Source organism: Tauraco erythrolophus, chromosome 1 (assembly GCF_009769465.1).
Source record: "Tauraco erythrolophus isolate bTauEry1 chromosome 1, bTauEry1.pri, whole genome shotgun sequence".
NCBI lineage: Eukaryota > Metazoa > Chordata > Aves > Musophagiformes > Musophagidae > Tauraco > Tauraco erythrolophus.
Window position 1 is genome coordinate 107,602,661 of NC_141465.1, and position 21,365 is coordinate 107,624,025.

A 21,365-nucleotide genomic window follows, 5' to 3' on the forward strand; every position below is an offset into this window, starting at 1 on the left:
CCTAGCATTCATGTGTCCTTAATTGCTTTTCTCCCTTTATAGCTGTTGGGTGAACACACCATCTGAGAAGGGGCTGCCTCAGGGATTTCTTTTCCATTATGCGATGTAGATATGGAGAGAGGAGCAGGCAATGACTGCACAACAAAGAAAGGAAGAAGTAGACTTGAGCAAAGAGGAGAAATTTGAACTTAGTGGAGGAAGATCTGAGGAGCTAATATTTGGCCTAAACAGGGGCAGATGTGCTTGGAGGAGCAGCAAAGGAGTTGCTGAGCTACTTTGCTAACAGCTGAGATGCTAAGAGCATTAAGTATCTTTTGGAGAAAGATGAGATACCATTTCTGGACTTCAGTGCCTTGTTCAGGTGTGTCTTTGAGCAAGTCAAGAACATAATAAGGTGATTGCTGTGTCTTACAGGAGTGTCAGAAATATGAAAATCTTAGGCATCTTGATGATGGAGATAGCAGAAACGCACAGCTAGCTCCAGGTCCTGAGTCAGAATCACTCTCAGGACTCCTGTTACACTGGTGTGATGTCCACAGTGCCTCTGTCACCACACCCAGCGCTTTTCTGCATGAGGAACACAGCAACAGAAGTGCTTTGCCAGGGAGAACATTGTCCTTATTCTCATTGTCGAGAGAGGAAAAGCGAGGTGGTGTGAGGTCAAGGGACTTGCCCAGAGTCAGCCAGTGACAGCTGTAGGGCTTGAAACCTTGTCCCAGTCCTGTGCTCTGCCTAACAGGTAAAAGGCACCACGGCAAACCCACATTGCAAACTTTTTGAGGACTTGATTGCTTTTACAGCCTGCAAAGTATCAGGTGTGCCCAGCCCATTATCTATACAGTGATTCGTTTCCAGTCTTACAAATAAGATCTGACACGAAGGAGGCAATATTTAAATGCTATAGCATGCATCGAAATGTTCTCTCTAGGCTGTCTGTGTAAGAAGCTTTGCCAGTTACACCCATTTTTTGGCAGCTGCTGCGGTGACAGCTGAGAATGCAATATGATAAAAATGCCACTTCTGCAAAATAATCATGGCCCATTGGATGATTCCCAGCAAGATCTTGTGAAGGGAAAGACTTAGCCAAAACACATCTGTTCGGGGCAACGTGAAGGCTGGAAAAAGCAAAGCATGTTGAGAGTGTTAAGCCAAGCATGATAATAGGTGAATGGCTCAAAATCTCAGTTGTTTTAGCTGAAATGATCTGAGAAAACTGAGAAAAGTGTGTACATGTGGTGTGAGTTGATCAGGTGACACAAAACAATTCTTTCCTGGCTTTTGAAAGGGTGAAAAACAAAGGAAAATGACAACAGATTAGCACAACTGCCAGTTTACTTTTCCTGCTAGAACCTTGATAGACTCTGGTTGATTGTTGTTTTAATTAATCAGAAATAATCAGCTTGTAAATGCTGCGATTAACACAGCTTCTATTTAACCCCTCGTTGAGTTTTCAAAACAATATATGTAGCACTTCTGCAGAGTAGAAGGGGATTCTGAAGGCTCTCAGGTAGAAGCTCCGGAAGCTGAGGATGGCTTCTGGTGCTGAACCACCAAGGCTACCTCCAGCCCACAGACCAGCTGTAAAACAATGTAGCAGAATGCAGCAGTGGAAGTTCAAAAGATTTTCTACTGGCTTTAGGAGAAGAAGAGATTTTTTTTCCTCTGAGATTCCCAAATTGCAGTTTGACGCTTTGATTTCCAAGTGGCAGCCTGTGTTTAAGATAATGGCAATTGCTTGTATAAACTTCTATTTTCTTTTCTCTCCATAGGTTTGTTGATTGGCTCTGGTTGTGCCCTCTATCCTCTTGGCTGGGACAGTGAAGAAGTGAGACAAACCTGTGGTAACCTTTCCAACCAGTTTGAATTGGGTAAGTGTTCATCAGAGCATCTCGGCCACGTTAGACTCTTCTATGTCCATAAAAGTAAAATGTCCATAAAAGTAAATGACAACATGAGCACAGGCTTGGAGAAGTAACTCAGTTGTGTGTGGTAGTGTATTCATATTGCATCATTCTGGTATGATGCTAAGGCAAAGGATTTCAGATAGAATGATAGAATGGTTAGGGTTAGAAGGGACCTTAAAGATCATCTAGTTCTAACCCCCCTGCCATGGGCAGGGACACCTTCCCCTACATCAGGTTGCTCAAAGCCTCATCTAACCTGGCTTTGGACGCTTCCAGGGATGGGGCATCCATGACTTCTCTGGGCAAATGTTCTAGTGCCTCACCACACTCAGAGGGAAGAAATCTACTCTCTTTCAGTTTAAAGCCATTACCTCTTGTCCTATCGCTACACGCCCTTGCAAAAAGTCCCTCTCCAGCTTTCTTGTAGGAGAGGTACCTTTAGGTACTGGAAATCTGCTAGTTGTCCCTGGAGCCTTCTCTTCTCCAGGCGGAACAACCCCAACTCTCTCAGCCTGTCTTCATAGGAGAGGTACTCCAGCCCTTGGATCATCTTTGTTGCCCTCCTCTGGACTTGCTCCAACAGCTCCATGTCCTTCTTGTGTTGGGGACTCCAGAGCTGAACGCAGTATTGCAGGTGGGGTCTCACAAGACCAGCGCAAAGGGACAGAATCACCTCCCTCAACCTGCTGGCCACACTTCTTTTGGTGCAGCCCAGGATGCGGTTGGCTTTCTGGGCTTCAAGCGCACGCTGCCGGCTCATGTTGAACTTCTCATCAACAAACATGCCAAGTCCTTCTCCTCAGGGCTACTCTCAGTAAGATAGATTTGCTGGAAACGTTTTCCAGAAGAACATTATAAAAGAAAATGAGGGAATTTATGTATGTATGTATGTATATATTTAAGACATCAGATTTAGTAGTCTTGCAATATGGGAGCTAATGCTTCTGGAGATCCGGACAGGATAGGCAGAGGCATCACATCACAGTGCAGGTCAGGGTAATTCGCAATGAGTGCAATTAGCTGTCTTTGGCATCTGGCATGTTTATAGCCTTCTAATCCAAGCATGGAGAGTATAGGTTTAGTTATTCACATCCTTGGGAAGCTGGCAAATAACACTTGCTTCCTATGTCACTTGAAGAAGAGGGGAATCTGCAGTCGTCCTGAAGGAGCAGCAGAGACTGAGCACTCAGACCCTCTGCAGACTTGAGAGCTCCCACTCCCAAGCACGGACATGCACAGCTCCCCATTTCTAGCCCCTGCAAGCTCACCCTTATGGTTAGCGTGAGAAACCCTTTCCATAGCTGTGTGTGTGGGGCTTGTGGTTGCCTGGCAGTAATCTCAGTGCAAAGAACCATGGACGAAAATGGTCTCCTAGGGTTGAACACAAACCTACTGCATTATTTTTTAATTATACACTGGTATTTCTGTCAGGCTTCAGACTTCAGGAGTTTTGTTTCCGTCTCAGAGATGTTTCTTGTGAAGATACACAGATGAATTGAGGTTGAAAGGTAAAAAAATATTGCTCTGGGAGAGATGCTCCAAGTCACCCTCCTTCCTTACACTATTCCTGTTGATGTTTTGGAGTGCATTTGATCTGGCATGGGACCAGAAATTCTTATTACCAATATCAGCACTCATCTCTACCACTGTCACTGATGTTGTTATCAGCAGCCACTGATGGTGTTGCCCAAGGCATGTGTAACGTGCTCTAGAAGTGTTACCTTTTTGTTCTGAACTCTAATATCCTTCCGTGCTATTGACGTTAAATTTTCTTTTCAGTGAAGTGTAAAAAGTTCCTGCAACTTTTTAATTCACCTAATAATTGAAAGATGTGAACATGAAGGAGAGATAGCAATGAAAACAGAAATGTGTAGTTAACTAGCAGAAAAAAGTGTCCCAGAGCTATGATTCCCAGCTCCATGGAAAGGTGTCTCAAAGGATGTAGTAGAAAGACTAGACAAAACACTGTACTAACTGCTGCAGGGAGCAGTCGGGTTCATCGCTGCCCATGTTCAATCCTGTGCGGAAGCCTGAAAGCAGTTCCTAGCCAGCCCATTTAGCAGTACCCCTGTTTGAAAGGCCAGCTAGCCCCTCGCTGGTGCGTGCCGATGCCTGCTCTTCCACGCCAAGCATGTGAGCAGCCCTGCTCCTGTGATTCCTGCTTGTGTCTCCTGGCAGCCTGCTTGTTCCCAGGCTTCAGTCATTGCTCTCCCCAGAGTGCAGGAAGGTGTTACCTTTCCAGGTTATTTCTCTGCGAACTCAGAAGAAGGCGAGTGTCATGCCAGTCTGAGCTCCTTGAAGACAGCACTTAGGCAGCTACAAACTGTGACCTTAAAGACAGTCGTGCCCACAATCAGAGCAGAGTCTCTGAGACCACCTTCGCCATCTGAGTCTTGACTCGTGAGTCAGATATTTGCATAAATTGAATCACTCTGCCTTTAAAGAAAGCCATGTGAAAAATTTCGGTGGACAGCTGTCCAGGTAGACATAAGGACTGTGAGATGTATTGTGTTACATGTGAAGGCATGTACTCTTACTGTATTTCCTGGACCCCGAGCACAGAGGGCACGCGTGCCTAGATTTGATGGGAGAGCTGGTCTCGCCGATCTGCTGCAATCATATGTTAACACATTAATTAACAGATTATAATGAGAGCTGAAATGTGCTGTAGTGATTTCCACCAGGCAGCTCTGCCACTAAGCATCTTTTTTCCACGTACATTGGCAGTGAATTTAAATGCTTTCTAGGATTTTTTTTGACTTAATGTCAGTGCCTGGTTGATGCCGTGATAGCAAAATCATCTGTAAAGAAGAGATATTGTCCAAAGGCCATTTAACAACCACACTGCTCATTGTCTTTCATAAATACCTCTTGGTTGGTGATAACCCAAACCCTCTAGTCTTTTCTGAATCATTAGAGACTGGCTTACTCATTATAGCCTACAGGCCAAAACTGATGTTTCAAAGACTTAATCTCACTAAGTCTCAAGACAAATTTAAGTAATTATTGCTTTCATTTGAATATTTAATTTGATTAAGCCGCAATGATATGCTTTCTATTCCTAAGTCTGTGAAATGAGTTGTCTCAAGAACCACCTATATACACGCTGCATTCAAAATCTGCCCTCAGAAGAGCTGAGCTGCAGTGAGCCTTGCACTGGTTTGCTGATGCGAGAAATGGTGGTGAGAGTGCCGGCCCTGCACCTCCTGCTGCTGGGGTACTAGCAGGGGTGACACTGAGAGCCTAATTCAGCACATATGGTTACTCTCAAAGGAGAGGATGTTCAAAGGGATGCTGATCAGCAGACAGCATTCAGCCTCCTCTTCAAGGACAGCAGAGCAACTGCTGCAGCTTGAGCCACGGGGAACATATGTGTACAGCTAGGAAAGGAGGGTCGAAGCACACCAGGTTTGACCACGGGGCCAGCAAAGGTGGAGATTCTGCACTGAGATTTGTTCTGGATTTACAAGAGGTGAGGGGAAAGAATGGTTGAGGTTGGAGGTAGAAAAGATAAGCCAGGAGCTGCAATCTATATTATAAGAGGATGAGAAGGACAAGAGGCAGGTACAGAGGAGGGACTGCAAGAACTGACATGAGAAGCAGCTGAATTGTGCACTATGAAATGTAATGTTCACCAGAAATATTCCAGAATTAGCAATTAAATGAGAATTTTTGCTTTACCAAAACAAGACAAAACCCCACCTCCCGTAACATGCTCGTAACTGGACAGAATAAATAAATAGCAATGCTAAGAATCCATAAAAAAGCCTAACTCTTAGTCAGTGTGCTAGATAAGAAGTGCTTCTCCATGTCTTCAGAGGGTCTGAAAAGGCATTAGACTAATAGGCACTCCAAATAGTGCTGAGATAGCCCATATTGTGAAGAGAGGACCCCCTCCCTCTCCCCCCACCAAACACACATTTCTGTGTACATTCCAAAGCAGTATTTAAAAAGACTGCAGGAAAAATAACCATGCCTTTAATTTACACATAAATGGATTTGGGTATTCTTTTCGAGAAAACCTGAGCTGACATTGTGAAATGCCCAACAGTTTGCTGCTCTCTTTAAAATTGGATATTTATTTGGTTTTTATTAAGTGAACTATGTCCAAGAGGTTTACTTAAACATTTATGTATTTAATTAGGGTAATTTTTTTCAATCAAATGAAAGTGGTTGTACAACTCCATCTCTACAAAGAGGAGTCATTCTTCAACTGAAGATACCCTGCCAAGGACAACCCCATTTGTTGATTAAATTACATTCAATAGATGAGCTGTTTTGCTAATGAGGATGGGAAGAAACCTCCACAAATAGAAAGACTGGTGCAACTGTAGAGAGGCCTGCTCTCTTCTCTTCTCTAGTAATCTGTTTTTGCCATCATGAAAAAAAGCGCAGTGGTAGATTAGGGCTTTGATAAACGACCTCTGGTAAATCTTGTTGGGGGGTTAAGGCTATGATAGGTCTCTGTCATGTTCCTCTGCTTGTGGTTCCCAGCTCCCTAGCAGTCAACAGGACCTGTATTGAGGTCTTGGGGCCCTACTCCATATTGCGGCATCCCATTTCAGATCACAGATGGAGCAGAGTTTCTACTGAAGCACCAGTCTATCAACTGGAGCAGTCTTCTGCCACTGTTTTTAGGGTGGTAACTCCTAGAAGTAGAGTAATGTAAATAAATGGAGGCGAGAGAAAAAAGATGTTTATGTTTTAAAGCAGTGCAGTTGTTTGCTCAGTGACCGAGTCAAAGTCCTCAGTCTGATTTGGCCACAGGCTAAGGCCTGAGGTGGAGACTGGAGTCTCCAGGAGACTGGAGCAACTAGCAGTGCTCGAAGGGACTGCCTTTCACTTTTACCAAATGTCTGGGGATGGATCAAAATCGTTTTAATCTCTCGTCACCACACAAGCTGTTACTGTTACGCTGCAGTATTTACACCCTGGAGTTGCCTGTGAGCCCATTTAGAACAGCACTGACGTGGCACAGCAGTACAGAGCTGCTGACTGAAGGGCGTGAAAGTGAGTCAGATCTACACAGTCCCGTGGTCTGCAAAAGGAATTAGCAGGCGATTTCCCAAAAGCAAGCATCTTTATAGCGTATGTTGTGGTTTAGCCCGGCTGGCAACTAAACGCCACTGCAGCCTCTTGCTCACCCTCCTCCACCCCTGGGGAATGGGGAATAGAATTGAAGGGGAAAAGGGAAGGAGACTTGGGGATTGAGATAAGAACAATTTAATAATAACAATACTAATGACAATTAAAAATTAAAAGTAATAAAGATAATAATAGCATGTGAATATATATATTAAATTATAATAATATATATGAACAAATGATGCACAGTGTAATTGCTCACCACACGGTGACCAACACCTGTCCCATCCTGGCGAGCGATCCTGAAACAGATAAGTCGTGACACCACAATCCCAGACAAGTGAAAGGCCTGAACAGAGAGCATGAGAGAGTGAGAACTCTGAGAGAATCCCCCCAAGAGAGAGATCCAACTTCCCAGTCAACCCTCATCTCTATACTGGGCATGACATTGAATGACATGGAATGCTCTATTGGCCAATTTGGACCTCAATCCTAAATCTAAGATCAAATCATAAACTCAGAGTTGTGGGTCCTTTGTATTCCCATGCTCCCCCTAGCCTGCCGTGCACCTTCATACTGGCAAAATGTGGAAAGCTGAAAAGTCCTTGATTTTCCAGCACAAACTATAAACATCAGTGCACTATCAACATTGTTCTCAAAACAAAACCCATACTAAATCCAAAACACAGAGCTCTTCTGGCTGCTAAAAAGAAAAACTAACTCTGTCCTGGCTGAAACCAGGACACATATCTTATAGCACACATTCAGTTTTGCAGAGCTAGAGGCACTAATACCATTTTGGTTTCATTTCTAAATGCACCACACAAGAGTAACAACTGAAAAATGAGGGGTTTAGCGGGAAATTCATTAAAGCGAGAGACCCTGCATTAAAGTGAGAGTATGCATTGAAGCGAAGACTGCACCAGACATTTGCAAAACCTTCCACATTTTGCAAAACTTAAACTGTGTAAAGAAATCTTCTGAACTTGCATGCCTCTTTTAAAGGGCAATGTGAGTGTATATGTGTGCATACGTTAGTATCGGTCTTGAACGTCTAAAACCAACATGAGACTTCATGTTAGGCCATTGATTTCCCTAGGTGTGCGTGTGGAGACTGCTCAGTTGTTGCATGCTCCTTTCTATTGTGATGGGTGCAGAGGCAGCTGAATCCCGTGGAAGGTCCCAGAGAGGTTAGGGCATGCTCAGTTTAAATCACAAAATCGAGCCTCGCATGGCATCTGGTGGAACAGCACTACAAGACCAATACCTAAGAGCCCAACAGCAAAACTTTTATCTAGAGTAAGATTCATTAATCTAATTGTAGATGACTCATGCCATTGTAGGTGCCCTAGGAAATTTCATCTGGCCTCCAGCTGCCACTTCCCTACCACCAGATATGTGAAATGATATCATGTACTTACCTTATTAACCTGAAAGAATGAATACACTAAATTTAAGATAAACCTCAATTTTTAAGTTGAACTACTTGGAAAAAAAATTTTGTCTTCCTTTAAGGAAATACGGTGTGTTTGGGCAGTCAGGACTCAGCCTGGATGATCAATGCTCCAGAATATTTTATGTCTTACCCCTTTTTGTGAGAGATTGCTTTTTATGTCATACATTTCCTACCTTCTTAGGACCTACTTTTTTATTCTTCTGGGTGATCATTTGCACTAAGAAGTGTCCTACAAACATAACTTGGTGTTTGTTGTTTGTAGCTACCTTCAGAACTCACCTTTGAGTTTCATGACCATTTTCTTTGCTATTAAAGGCAGTGAAAATCACAGGTCTGGAAGCAAGGGCTTGCATAGCTAAGGTGTGACCATCGGCATGCCATGCCCTGCCTACTCACCTGGCAACTGGTGCCACAGCCTGCCTGAAATGTATTCTATATTTGTTTGAGTTCATGCCATCCTTAGGACGCTAGAATCAATCTCCTGCCTCGATTCTTCTGCAAGTCCTTCTAGATCTTCTCCGGTTGTTTCATGTTCTCTGGCTGTCATGCTCCATCACTACTTGTCATGAACAGAGACACTTAGGCCTGGGGGCTCAGCTGCAGTAGCAACCAAAGCAGATGGCTCCAAATGCACACCTTTGCTTGCACTTTGTGACCATCCATCCATCTGTGAACTGCTGTGAAAGGGCTTTCCTGGCCAAAGTGGCTATCTGGAGAGCAATGTAAAAGGCTGGCTGCCATCCTGAACTAAACAAGCAGCTGAATTGCCCTCAAAAGCTCTCAGAAACTTCTCTGTTGAGGCATATTTGTTTCTAAAGATCATTATTGTTAAGATTCCCCTTTGCCACTTTTAGAGGGCTTGAAATGTCTTAAAGAGAACTGTTGACTCGATAATTACTTTTGCTGTAGAAATATTAGAGTAAATGATCTTTAAAGCACTTTAAAAGCAAACAGTGCAGTTACTAAAACAACAACATAAAACCCACACAGAAAGCAATGAATATAAAAAAAGCTTTGTCAACTGGTTAATTTGCCTTAGATGGCATCATTTCAGCATCTGGCTGACTGTTGACGTACAGTGCCAAAACGATCAAGAAAAGAGTTTAGAGGGTAGGACAATTTATTAGAATCCTATTAAAGGAAAAAGCTTCAAAGCTGTATTTTCCTATCAGCAATTTATCTGACAAAGCCAGTTTTCATGCTCACCGATCCTCTGCAAACAGCTCAGAGATTTTACCAGTTCAGTTTTTTGACTGGGGCTGAGCACAGTCTTTTTGAGCATACCTGAGCTGCAGCTGCTGAGTTCTTAGATAAATGAATGAGTCAGCCTACATGCTGGTAAAGAAAGTATTTCTTAAAAAATGCTTCCTCTTTAGTACTACCTGGGTAACTTCCATTCTGAAACCTTTGTAAGCCTTTGGTGACTACGTCAAGGTCCACATGTATTCACTCTAACATAAGGCACTTACCTTTGTTGCCGGAGTTAGAACAGGGTCATGCAAGGACCCTCTGCAGTCAGTAGAGGTAAGCAGGAGCATCCAGAAAGGGACTCAGACCACCTGGGAGCAAGTACGTTGGATTCTGTCTTACTTGAAAAGGGCAGCTAAACTGTTTGTTTGGAACCTCTTCATAGTTAAAGGGAGAAAAATAGGTGCTGCTAGAGCAGGGTTCACCTACTGCACTTTAGATGCCTACCCTAAGATGAAACGCAACGCGCTTTTATAAGTTACTTTTTTCTCCCCATTGTCTCTAGAGGGAGTCTGGGAGACTAGTCCAGTGTGGATCTCTGCACTGTGGATATCAAAAGAGAGTGAAATTAATTTCACTTCCTGCCATAGATGAGCTTTCTGCTGACTTCTTCCAGGAGGCTGGAAGAGCTCCTCATTAGCAGGATATGAGCTATTTGCTCTTGGGAACTTGAGCATTGTAGTTGACACAAGGTATTGGTTTCTCCTCCATTGTTCCATGATAAATGCATGTCTACAGCCAATTCGAGGTTTGATTAAACAAGGGAAGGAGGATTTGGTCATGTGAGTGTCTGCATACAGAAGAACTGAAGAATTTCAAGTTGGCACTTCTTTTTCTACTTTTTTACACTTCCCAACTTTATGAGATTTTATGCATTTAATTCAGACCAAAGTGCTCATACAATTTCTTTTACCAATTATAGCTAACCCAAATAGCTTGATCTGTGCATGCATAAGAAATCATTTTTTTAAAAAAAAAAAAAAAACAGAAACGCATTGAGAAAGTCATATCAGACAGACAAAGAAACCAGCTTCACCAAATTCACTTTTTTGTATTAGGTATTTATTTGGCGGCAGTTTTACCTTATATAGTATTCTTTCTTTGTTTCACATAACTACTTTAATCCTTTCTGGATGCATTCCAAGTTTTAACTTCTTTTCCTGCTTTTGTAACTGATTTTACATGACGGTTTTTCATTGTAACTGTGTCAAGAAGAAAAAATCTTCAGCTATTTAATTTATCTTGGCTTTGTTTCAAAATAATTGTGCCTTCTTATTAATTAGCTGATTATCTCTTACATTCATTTGTGGCTTTCATATCTCCAAATCCCTGTATATCCCTTAACACCACACTCCTTACTTTTTTCTCTGATTACTTTTCCAACACCCTGATTGATTACATGAATTCACATTCCCTATAGTACTGGACTCTCATGTGAAAATGTTAGTTAGAGTTCCTGTATGAGTTTTTGCAAGTAGGAATTGTAGTTTTTATTTTTGAAGGTATATAATTTGTATTCTTCAGCCTGGCTAATACTGAAACCTTTTTTCCTTCATCTTGGAAAACAGACTGTACTTAAGGTTAAACAATTAGATTTTGCTGAGTACTCCAGGCTGTAAGCCCAGGATAGTCTTAACATTAACAGCAAAGAAGGTGCAAATATTTAAGATACTAAATCTTGCAATTAACAGGTTTGCATTCAAGATGCTTTCATATTTTGGATATTTTTTCATAAGTGTCAATTATTGGTTATTTTAGATGACAGTCATATGTTATTTCCAGGACCTTGATAACTACGTGCAATAATTATTTGTAAGACATCATGAATAGAAATCCTGGTAAAATTCTGTTTTGGCAACTGGATCCTGGCACGGCTCCATGGCAGATCAAGTATCTGCAGATTTTCTGTTGCCAAATTTCACTCACTCCCAAATTTGTCTTAATCTTTATTTGCCTTATACATTGCAGAGAAAGGAGGGAGCTAGGGGACACATATCGTGGCTTTGAACGTTAGAAATCAGGAAAAGTCATATAAGTGTTTCCTAATAAGCCCATCCATCACTGCAAAACTACCTTTCTGCATTCTTTGTTTTTTTTCGATTTAGCAAATATTGTCTTATATTCTACGGGTCTCTTTTCTGCTGAATCTTCTTTTGACAGTGTCCTCACTCACCTTGCTTTTGTCCTTTATCTTTGGGGACTGCAATTTTTTTCAATTCTTTTACAAAAGACAGAAGTGTAATGTTTCCACTCTTTGTTCCTTTTATTCGCTTGGAAAATGGACATCCAACCCTATAGCTGCAAGGTCTGTTACTCTGTGATTTCAGAGTTCATCCTGACACTCTTGCTGCCAATCCCAGTAAAAGAAATGTGAAAACAAAGTTCTTATGGCTGGCTACAAATTTACCTGAGCCGACTTGGACAGTCCTGCTTCACCGAGCAACCAAGAGCTCCAATTATTTATGCTCTCCTTTACAAAAAAAAAAAAAAACACAATTCACTACTAACAATATGCTGAAGCCACAACTTCTCCCTCTGTACTAACCTGTCAGGCAAAGACTGATTTGTTAAAAGGAACATCAGTTCTGCGCAGAGAAGGAAGCTGCTGTGATGCACATCATCTCTATCAGCTAGAAGAGTGCTTCAGCTGACGGGGAATTTACTTTGGCGTGAAACCAGATCCAGCCCATCTTATGAGCAAGAACTTGCACACATTCTTGCACGCATCTCCACACCCCCAACGATCTGGCACATTTCTACCTGTGTGTATGCATTCCGGCGCATCCCTGAGGAAAACAGCTTTTGTGTCTGTGTGTGTGTGTGAAAATTGATGTGGTTTCACTAATTGTTTTAATTCTATCAAGTAGTTACATGGTCTTGCTCTTTGTTTTAGAGTTTTGACATTAAAAAAATGGGAAACTTCAATGCAACATTTCTAATGTTTAGTATGATGGGCTTCACGAAGGCAAATTGACCTATTTCATGGTTGAATTTAAGCCCCAGTTCTGCAAATCCTTTAACCATTTGCGTACTTCTGAACACGTGACTAGTCTCATTAATGTCATACAATAAAATTTGAACATGAGAAAGGGTCCTTCTATGATATCTATTATTATAATATAAAAATCTAAATCTAGAAAGCAAAGTCTATCTTCTCTAACATATAGCATTTCTATAGGTGTATTTCTTTTCATTTGGTGTTACATTTAATTTCTCATCAATCCTGCTTTTTATAAAGCTTCCAGTTCCTTATTAAAATGAGTGTTTAATATCAAAGTGAAGCAGAAGTCATTTTACAATTTAAACTGCAACTAAATTACCCAACTATTGACAACCAGCTATCTTTCTTTAGGGTACAATGGATTAAAATAACTCAGACATGCAGAAAAACGAAAACACCAGAGCAGAAACATTAACTCCAAAATATTTTTTTTCTTTGTGCAATACAGGAGTATAAACAGGGTAGTAGCATTGTTTCGTTTTGGCGCGTGGCTGTGTAGCGTAGGGAATCGTTCATTGCAAGAGGTACCTTTGAGATGGATTAGCTCTGGCCTTGTAGCTATACTTAGCTATGGACCTAGGACTTACCTATGCTTACAATGCAAAGTCCTACACCCTCAGACACCTTCCCCACTGCTGGCTCTTCTTCAGCACAATAGCTTGAAACATTGTTCTGCTCAGCATCATCCGAGTACAGATCAAGCTATTTTATCTGAGGCCTCCCATTGCTTCTGACACAGGCTGGAAATAATGGCCGGGTTTATTGCTGTGTTATTATTGCTCTAAGGTCAGGCTCCCGGCTCTTTCATCCGTTCTCCTGCACTCTCTCAGTCTTTCGTTTGTTCATCTTGACCCAACTCACACTTGTGAGCTACATTGCATTTGTTAGATCAAGAGGCTGCCTGCCATGCCTCAGGGCATTAAGTAGGGCAGTGGTCTTTAGGGTAAATGGAGCATGGTATGGAGAAATAAACGTTGTTCTCTTCAGCCAAGACTGAATGTGAGTGCTGTATCTGTTGAGCACATCTCTGACACTGATTTAACTGTTCTCTCTTCTTAATATATATCAGTCACATACATTGTCCCCCTCTCCCACTGCCAAGGCACAAAAGATGAAATCACACCATGCAAAAGTTCGAATTTACTTCATTCTGTCCCACTTAGGTCACAGCTTTGGGCAGTGCTACCAGGTGAATCTTTAACCTCTTTTTAAAGCAGCATTTTGACATTTAGTTTCTCTACCTGGAAGTATGATGATGAGAAAAAATTACTTTTTCAAGCTGCAACTACAATCTCTAGTAGTTTGAGGATTACTTAGCAATTTTAAAAGACTTATCAGATGGAGTCCATCTTATCACAGGAAATACTATAGCACACCCCATTCTGGTATAAATGTGATCATTTTCAAAGCAAACCGATGGATTTAGGCAGATGGTGTATGCTTAAGCCTAGTTTTGAAATTTCCATCAGAAGCTATAGACAGTGTGTGTACACAGGCAAAGCAATAGATGGTCCAGAGACAGATCTCTCCAGGGATTGTTGTGTGATTGAGCAAGGATCAGCATCAGTGACATTGCCAGGTGCTTGGCCACTCTCCATGGTTTCTGATGGTCTTCTCTTTAGAAAGTCAGACTCTCTGTGTGGTCTTCTGTAAGGAAGCCAAGAATGGTGTTGATCTACAGAGCATAACCAGATTACAAAACCAAGTAAATCTCTCTGTCTGCTCCAGTACACTAAGGAGAGAGGCTAATGAGCTCAAGCCAAGGCCACAGCTCCTCAAGTCTTCTGGTCACGTCAGGATCTTTGTTTCACTGGACGTTTTTTAAATAAAAAGTTTTGAGGATTATGAAGAAAAAAATGAAACAAGTACTATGCTTCCTGCTGTGGTGTCAACCTGAGATCTACAGAGAGGCCAAGAGCATAAGTGTTGCCTCCCACTAACATCTCCTTACAAAGCTGGCCTGAAAATATCCTGCAGACAGTCGATGGATGTGCTGTCTGCCTCGAAGCATGCTAATGCTCTGGACATGTTGAGAGGTACAGACATCTTGTGTGTCTTGTGCCTAAGGCAGGATTAGCTGAGTTGCCTGAACCGGAAGCCTGGCCCTCAAGGATGCCACTGAGACAGAGTATGGACATGCCACCTGTTTCAGGTCTGTCTTTCTACGTGAAAACTCTGTTGTTACCTTCTGTTCTCTGGATGGGAGAATGATTTCTGCTGCTTTTTCCAGAGGGTCTGAAGGAAGAGTCATATTGCTGCTTGTGCCTTACTGAGAGCACACATTGCTCACAGCAGGGCAATATCACCCAAGATGGTGACATGTCCCAGTGAGAGAGAGCCTCAACTGTAATGAGTTCCAAGCACTCAAGATCAAAGTGACCAAGATGATGCAGCCCAAGTGAAAATTACTTTTGAGATGGGCTGAAATCCTGAGAAATAACAGCAGCCATCTCCTTGTTTTCAGAGGTCTCCATAAGGAGGCTTCCTCCCTGCTGCAGCTGCGGTTTTCCTGATCTCCTCCTCCGCTGCAGGCACAGTGGTGCCTGGAAGGGGAGCAATCATTTTATAGGATTCCCCAACACCATTCACTGGTGATGAGTTTGACTGTATAAAGATACTGTGGCCATTAAATTTATTCAAGGCCATATTGTGACGCTATTAAACACGTCAGACGAAAGATGAGTGAAATTTTAAGCAATGAGTTATGACTTGAGGTGGGGATAGGGAATTTCTCTACTTTTGTATTTGTGGACTCCATTTGAACAGCAGCCCCCATGCAGGTGGGCCCCCAACACCATGATCCCTTGCCACCTCGAGCCTCCTGGTCAGGATTGATGCCTGTGAGAGGGGAACACGAACGAGTTCCCTGCAGCCATGTCCTGGGCTGTAGTCACCCAGCAGCAGGCAGCTGGGTCCTGCCAGAACCGAGATGGCAGATGTGGACCCACTCGGCACTTTCTGACAGGAGCAGGCCCTGGCTGATGTTATCTACAAACCCTCAAAGTCTTAGTCAAAAATAATCCAAACATCCTCAGGTGCTGCCTGGAGGAGGAGGAGAAGAAATAGAAGGGTGGGGAAAAACCCTCCCGCAGTGGGGAGCAGTGCGGCGGGTGCTCCCCGGGCTGGGTGGGCAGGGGGATGTCTGCCCCGTGGCCAGGGTGCCTCTGCTTTGGCCCCCACATGGCGTTTCCCAGTGTGGAAAACAGCCACCAGCCAGGCAAGCGAGCTCGGAGGCCTGTCTGCTGAACTGTTACAGAAAATTAAGGGAAGCCATTGAAACGGCTTGGCTCCTCTAGTTGCTTGAATTACACCCTGCGTTCCCTGTCTGAGGTGGGCTTACAAGTGGGGCGGAAACCTGGAAAAGTGCTTTTTTCCTCCGCGGGCAGAAAGGAGGGTGGTGGCAGCGCTTCCCGCCCCCGGCTAACGCTCTGTTTCCCTCGCAGGGACCTGTCGCATCGGCTGGGCCTTCTACTGCGCGGGCGGGGGCGCGGCGGCCGCCATGCTGCTGTGCGCCTGGCTGGCCTGCTGCTCGGGCAAGAAGCAGAAGCAGTACCCGTACTGAGCCGGGCACCCGAGGGGCTTCCGACGGCTTCTGGATAACCACCGGGAACAAGAAATTTTCAAGTGCGTTCTGTCTGGAGTGGGCACAGGGCGGGAGGGCGGGGAGGGGAATAGTGGTGCAATCCACTGGGCTGGGCTGGGCAGGGACGGGCTTTCTCACCCGAGGCCGCCCGTGGTCTGCTCCGCAAAAATATAAGCAAGGAAAACTCCGCGTTGGCAAACGGTGAAATTCTGCGTGCATTGGTTAATGGAGCGATCAGTGAGGGGATGGCAGTGCCAGGGGCTGGGTCAACGCCAGGCAGCCCCTCGGCGCAGCTCCCAAAAGCTCCCAAAAGCACACACGCACACACAGATGTTGACCATGGCACAAAATGAGTAGAGAGGAAACTTTTTTCTTTTCTTTTTTTTTTTTTTTTTTTTTTACTTCTCTCTGGTGGTTTAAAATTCAGTGTTGCAACACTTTTTAATCTATACATTAAACTTAATTAAAGGACCAATAAGCCACTTTATCAGTATTTTGTATATTCTCTACACATTTTTCTTCCCCGAACATTTAGCCACTGCTTATTCAGCCCTATATAACTTTTATTAAGCCTCTGTGTTTTCAGCATTATTACAAAAATGCAACATAATTACTTGGCATATGTAGCCTTTCCCTATAGTACTTTTATGAAGTGCAGTAAATGGACAGTTTTCTGTCCATTGGAAATTCCACTCACGGTACTGTAGAGCTCTGTTGGTTACCTACTACTAACAGGAAACTTCTTCCAGACATAGATTTCTGTTGCGGTTACGTTTAGCTCATTGATGTCGTATTGTGCTGTACCATGTTTATTATTTCAATATTCATTTTTGTAAAAAATATATATATAATATGTGCTATTTTATGTTTGTATTTGAAAAATCTCTGTAAATAAATTTTTCCTTGATCAATACTTGTAATGCCTGATTGTGTCACTAGGTGAAGAAGTTCTTTTCCCAGATCCCCACTGGAAAAAACCTCAGAAATAATCATGACTTTTATAACCATGCTGTATCCTTTTTCCCTGCAAAACACATACATTTAGGGTTCAGTTACATTGCCTAAGGATACATATCTATTGCCATGTGAGGCATTCTGGTGTATCCCACATTTTTGCCTGATGCTGTCGGGTGTCCTGCAGGACTTCAGGGAGACCTTCCCCATCCTGGCCTGGCTGCTGCAGACTTAGCATCTCACGCAGCATTGCACGTCCCTGTTAAGGCGGCAGAAACAAGCCTTTACGTTCTTAATAGCATTGACACCGATCAAGTGCTTACCGGGCAGTATACGCTGCACAAGGCATCGGCACTGTACGCACAAAACTCAAAACCAATCTTTTATTTTCTTTAAGAAAAACAGTGTGAACTTAGAACATGAGAACTCGTAAGGGGTTTTCAATCATGACATTAACTGATGTTATTCCCTTTCAAATTTGTTTTTCTACTCTTGTTTTCCTGATGCAATGTTTCTGTCATGTACTTCTAAGTTACTGTCTATGTTCCACTTGTGGTTCTGCTGGAACACTTGTAGCTGTTGCAACTCTGCAATCGTGCGGTTGCTTTGTACATTACACTGGGCAGCTTTTCGGAGGTACGTGGAAATAGCAATGTCAATTTACAGTGATCAGTCCGGATATTGCTGAACTGAATTTTATCGAGTTTCATTATAGGCTAAGCACTATTTATTCTCTTTATGGTGCTGTGCAATGAAAGCAGAATTGTACCTTAGCCCTCCCAGATTAGCCCATAATAGCGCTATCACATCCGACTGCAATTCTGAGAAGCACACGCACCATGCCATGGGGGCTTTCCTCCTCGCACACTCTTCCCTCCTGCTTCCAGGTTTGAGGGCTCATCTCTTCTCGAAAGCAGTCAGGACTGTACCCAAACCTGCTGTGGGAGGTCAATGGCATTCCATATATGCTCACAGTAAGTATGAATATGCCTATTAGGGTTGCTGCTTCATTAAAACCAGAGGAGATATAAACACAACTTTGACTGTGGTTCCCCTGCCTCCAGTAAGATCTTTGGCAGGTATCTGAATAGAAAAACACTTCCTTTGTGTAGTATGCTGCTGCAGAAACATGCCTTTCCTTCCACTGAAACCACAGTTTGCTGGACAAAATTTCAGTGACTTGACTATAAAAATGTGTTATTACTCTAAATTCAACCCTCTCTAGATTATATCCTGGTCTGTGCATCATGGAGAACATTTTGACTTTTCTTAGATCTTCCTATTCTCAGGTTTGGGCTTGATTTATCATGACAAACTGGAACCATGCAATTACTTCATGAAGAAAATTAGTTTTTGTTACGATGCAATACAATTATAGTATGACTGACTTTCTCTGATTTTGTATCCAATCTCCTTTTTTTAATTTGGAATTGAATAAAATGCCAATTTCTAATAATCAAGCCAATGATATATGCTGCAACTGCTTTGTACCTGTTTGTCATATAGCCTTCAGCTGCTCTGATATGAATAAAGCAATCACAGCTTAATTAGGTTTGTCCATATTTGTGCATTTTGGTTCTGATACCCACTTTGCACTAGAATATAAATACCATTTATTATCATAGTTATCAAGCCTCACAGCTACAAACTCTAATAACTTCGAACTGGGCAAAAGATTGCTTTCAATTTCACAGAGTGAAGTGTCAATGAAATATTTACAACATTTGCTATGTTTAATTTTCTATTTATTTATTCTTGAAGATGAAGAGCTTGGCCTCGCATTCGTCAAAATAAAAACCGTAAGTTTGCACAGGCTCTCAGGTCACTGAATTCTGTCCTTGCCGTTGCTGGCAATCATATTGTAACATAATCCTGTCCATAAATTTACCAAGCTGTGTCTTAAAACTGTTTAAGCAGTTTTGTCCCTACAACTACAATGGGAAATTTATTCCAAAATCTCACTCTTTGGGTGATTAGACACTTCCTAAGTTCCAGACCACCCTGTATTCTGGAGCCCACTGTCAACACACATGTCAGAGGTTGCAGTCTGCTTCCAACAAATACCCTGGGAGCAGCAGATTCCATCCGTCACTCCTAACTAATACAGGAGCTATACAGAAACAAATCACATGGCCACAGATTACTGTTCATTATCAGAAGCTGTCTTAGGACCACAGGATAATTCGTGTGGGACCTCAGAAGGTCTGTAGTCCAGCCTCCTGCCCAAGGCACAGTTAGTCATGAGGCCACAACAGATTACTCAGGGTTTTCTTTCATCTGGCCTTGAAAACCTCCAAAGATGGAGATGCACAACATCTCTGGGCAGCCTGTGCCACTGCCTGACTGTCTTCATGGGGAAACAGCTTTCCTTATAACTGATCTCATTTCAACTAATGACTGCGGTCTCTCATCCTCCCACCAAAAATCACTGAGAAGAGCTCATCTCCATCTTCTTTCATAGGAAATCTCATAGGAACTGAGTGGCTGCTATTGGGTTATCATTCTCCCCTACAAGCCACCTTTTCAGCAGGCTGAATAAGCCCCAATCCTTGACTTCCCTGCACAGGACAAGTGCTCCAGACTGAACAAACTTGGTGACTTCTAATGGACCAGCTGCCATTTGTTGATATCTTTCTTAGAACAAGGGCCCCAACACTGGATATGGTATCCGCATGTGCTCTAACGAGTGCTGATTCATAGAATCATAGAATGGCTAGAGTTGGAAGGGACCACAAAGATCATCTAGTTCCAACTCCCCTGCCATGGGCAAGAACACCTTCCCCTAGATAAGGTTGCTCAAAGCCTCATCCAACCTGACCTTCAACACTTCCAGGGATGGGGCATCCACGACTTCTCAGGGCAATCTGTTCCAGTGCTTCACCACCCTCAGAGGGAAGAATTTCTTCTTTAGATCTAATCTAAATCTACTCTTCCAATTTAAAGCCATTGCCTCTTGTCCTATCACTACACACCCTTGCAAAAAGTCCCTCTTCAGCTTTCCTGTAGGCCTCTTTTTAGGTACTGGAAGGCTGTTAGAAAGTGTCCCCAGAGCCTTCTCTTCTCCAGGCTGAACAAACCCAACTCTCCCAGCGTGTCTTCATAGGAGAGGTGCTCCACCCTTCAGATCATCTCTGTGGCCCTTATCCGGAATCGATTCCAACAGCTCCATGTCCTTCTTAGGTTGGAGGCCTCAGAGCTGGACACAGTACTCCAGGTGGGGTCTCACAAGTGCCAAGTAGAGGGACAGAATCACATCCCTGGACTTGCTGGCCACGCTTCTTTAGATACAGCCCAGGATATGGTTGGCTTTCTGGGCTGCAAGGGCACATTGCTGGCTCATGTTGAGCTTTTCATCAACGAACACCCCAAGTCTTTCTCCTCAGGGCTGCTTTCAATCCATTCTCCACCCAGCCTGTATTTCTGCTTGGGATTGCCATGACCCACATGTAGGACCTTGCACTTGGCCTTGTTGAACTTCATAAGGCTCACACAGGCCCGCTCTGCAAGCCTCTCAAGGTCCCTCTGGATGGCATCCCTTCCCTCCAGTGTGTCAACCACAGCACACAACTTGGTGTCGTCAGCAAACTTGCTGAGGGTGCACTTGATCCCACTGTCCATGTGCCTGACAAAGATGTTACACAGTGTTAGTCCCAATACTGACCCCTGAGGAACGCCATTTGTCACTAGCCTCGACTTGGACATCAAGCCATTGACTGCAATTCTTTGAGTGCGACCATCCAGCCAATTCCTTATCCATCCAGTGACCATGTCTCTCCAATTTAGAGACAAAGATGTCATGTGGGACTGTGCCAAATGGTTTGGACAAATCCAGGTAGATGATGTCAGTTGCTCTTCCCTTATCCACCAATGCTGTAACCCTGTCATAGAATCATAGAATCATAGAATTATCTATATCCTCTGATTGGAAGAGACCTTCAAGATCATCGAGTCCAACCATTCACCCTGCACTGTCAGGGTCCCTAAACCATGTTCCTCAACACCAAATCCACGCAGTTTTTAAACACCTCCATGGATGGGGACTCCACCACCTCCCTGGGCAGCCTGTTCCAATACTTCACAACCCCCTCTGTAAAGAAATTCTTCCTGATATCTAACCTAAATTTCCCCTGGCGT

General features: G+C 43.2%; 1 protein-coding gene across 1 annotated transcript in view; it reads left to right on the forward strand.

The window, feature by feature from the left end:
* LHFPL6 (LHFPL tetraspan subfamily member 6) overlaps positions 1-16,256 on the forward strand; it is a 153,193-nt gene extending 136,937 nt beyond the window's left edge. Inside the window, exons 2-3 of the mRNA XM_086612580.1 lie at positions 1,770-1,868; positions 16,138-16,256. Of these exons, the coding sequence (XP_086468706.1) occupies positions 1,770-1,868; positions 16,138-16,256 (218 nt within the window). The remainder of the gene's footprint in view (positions 1-1,769; positions 1,869-16,137) is intronic.
* Positions 16,257-21,365: the final 5,109 nt, after the last annotated feature.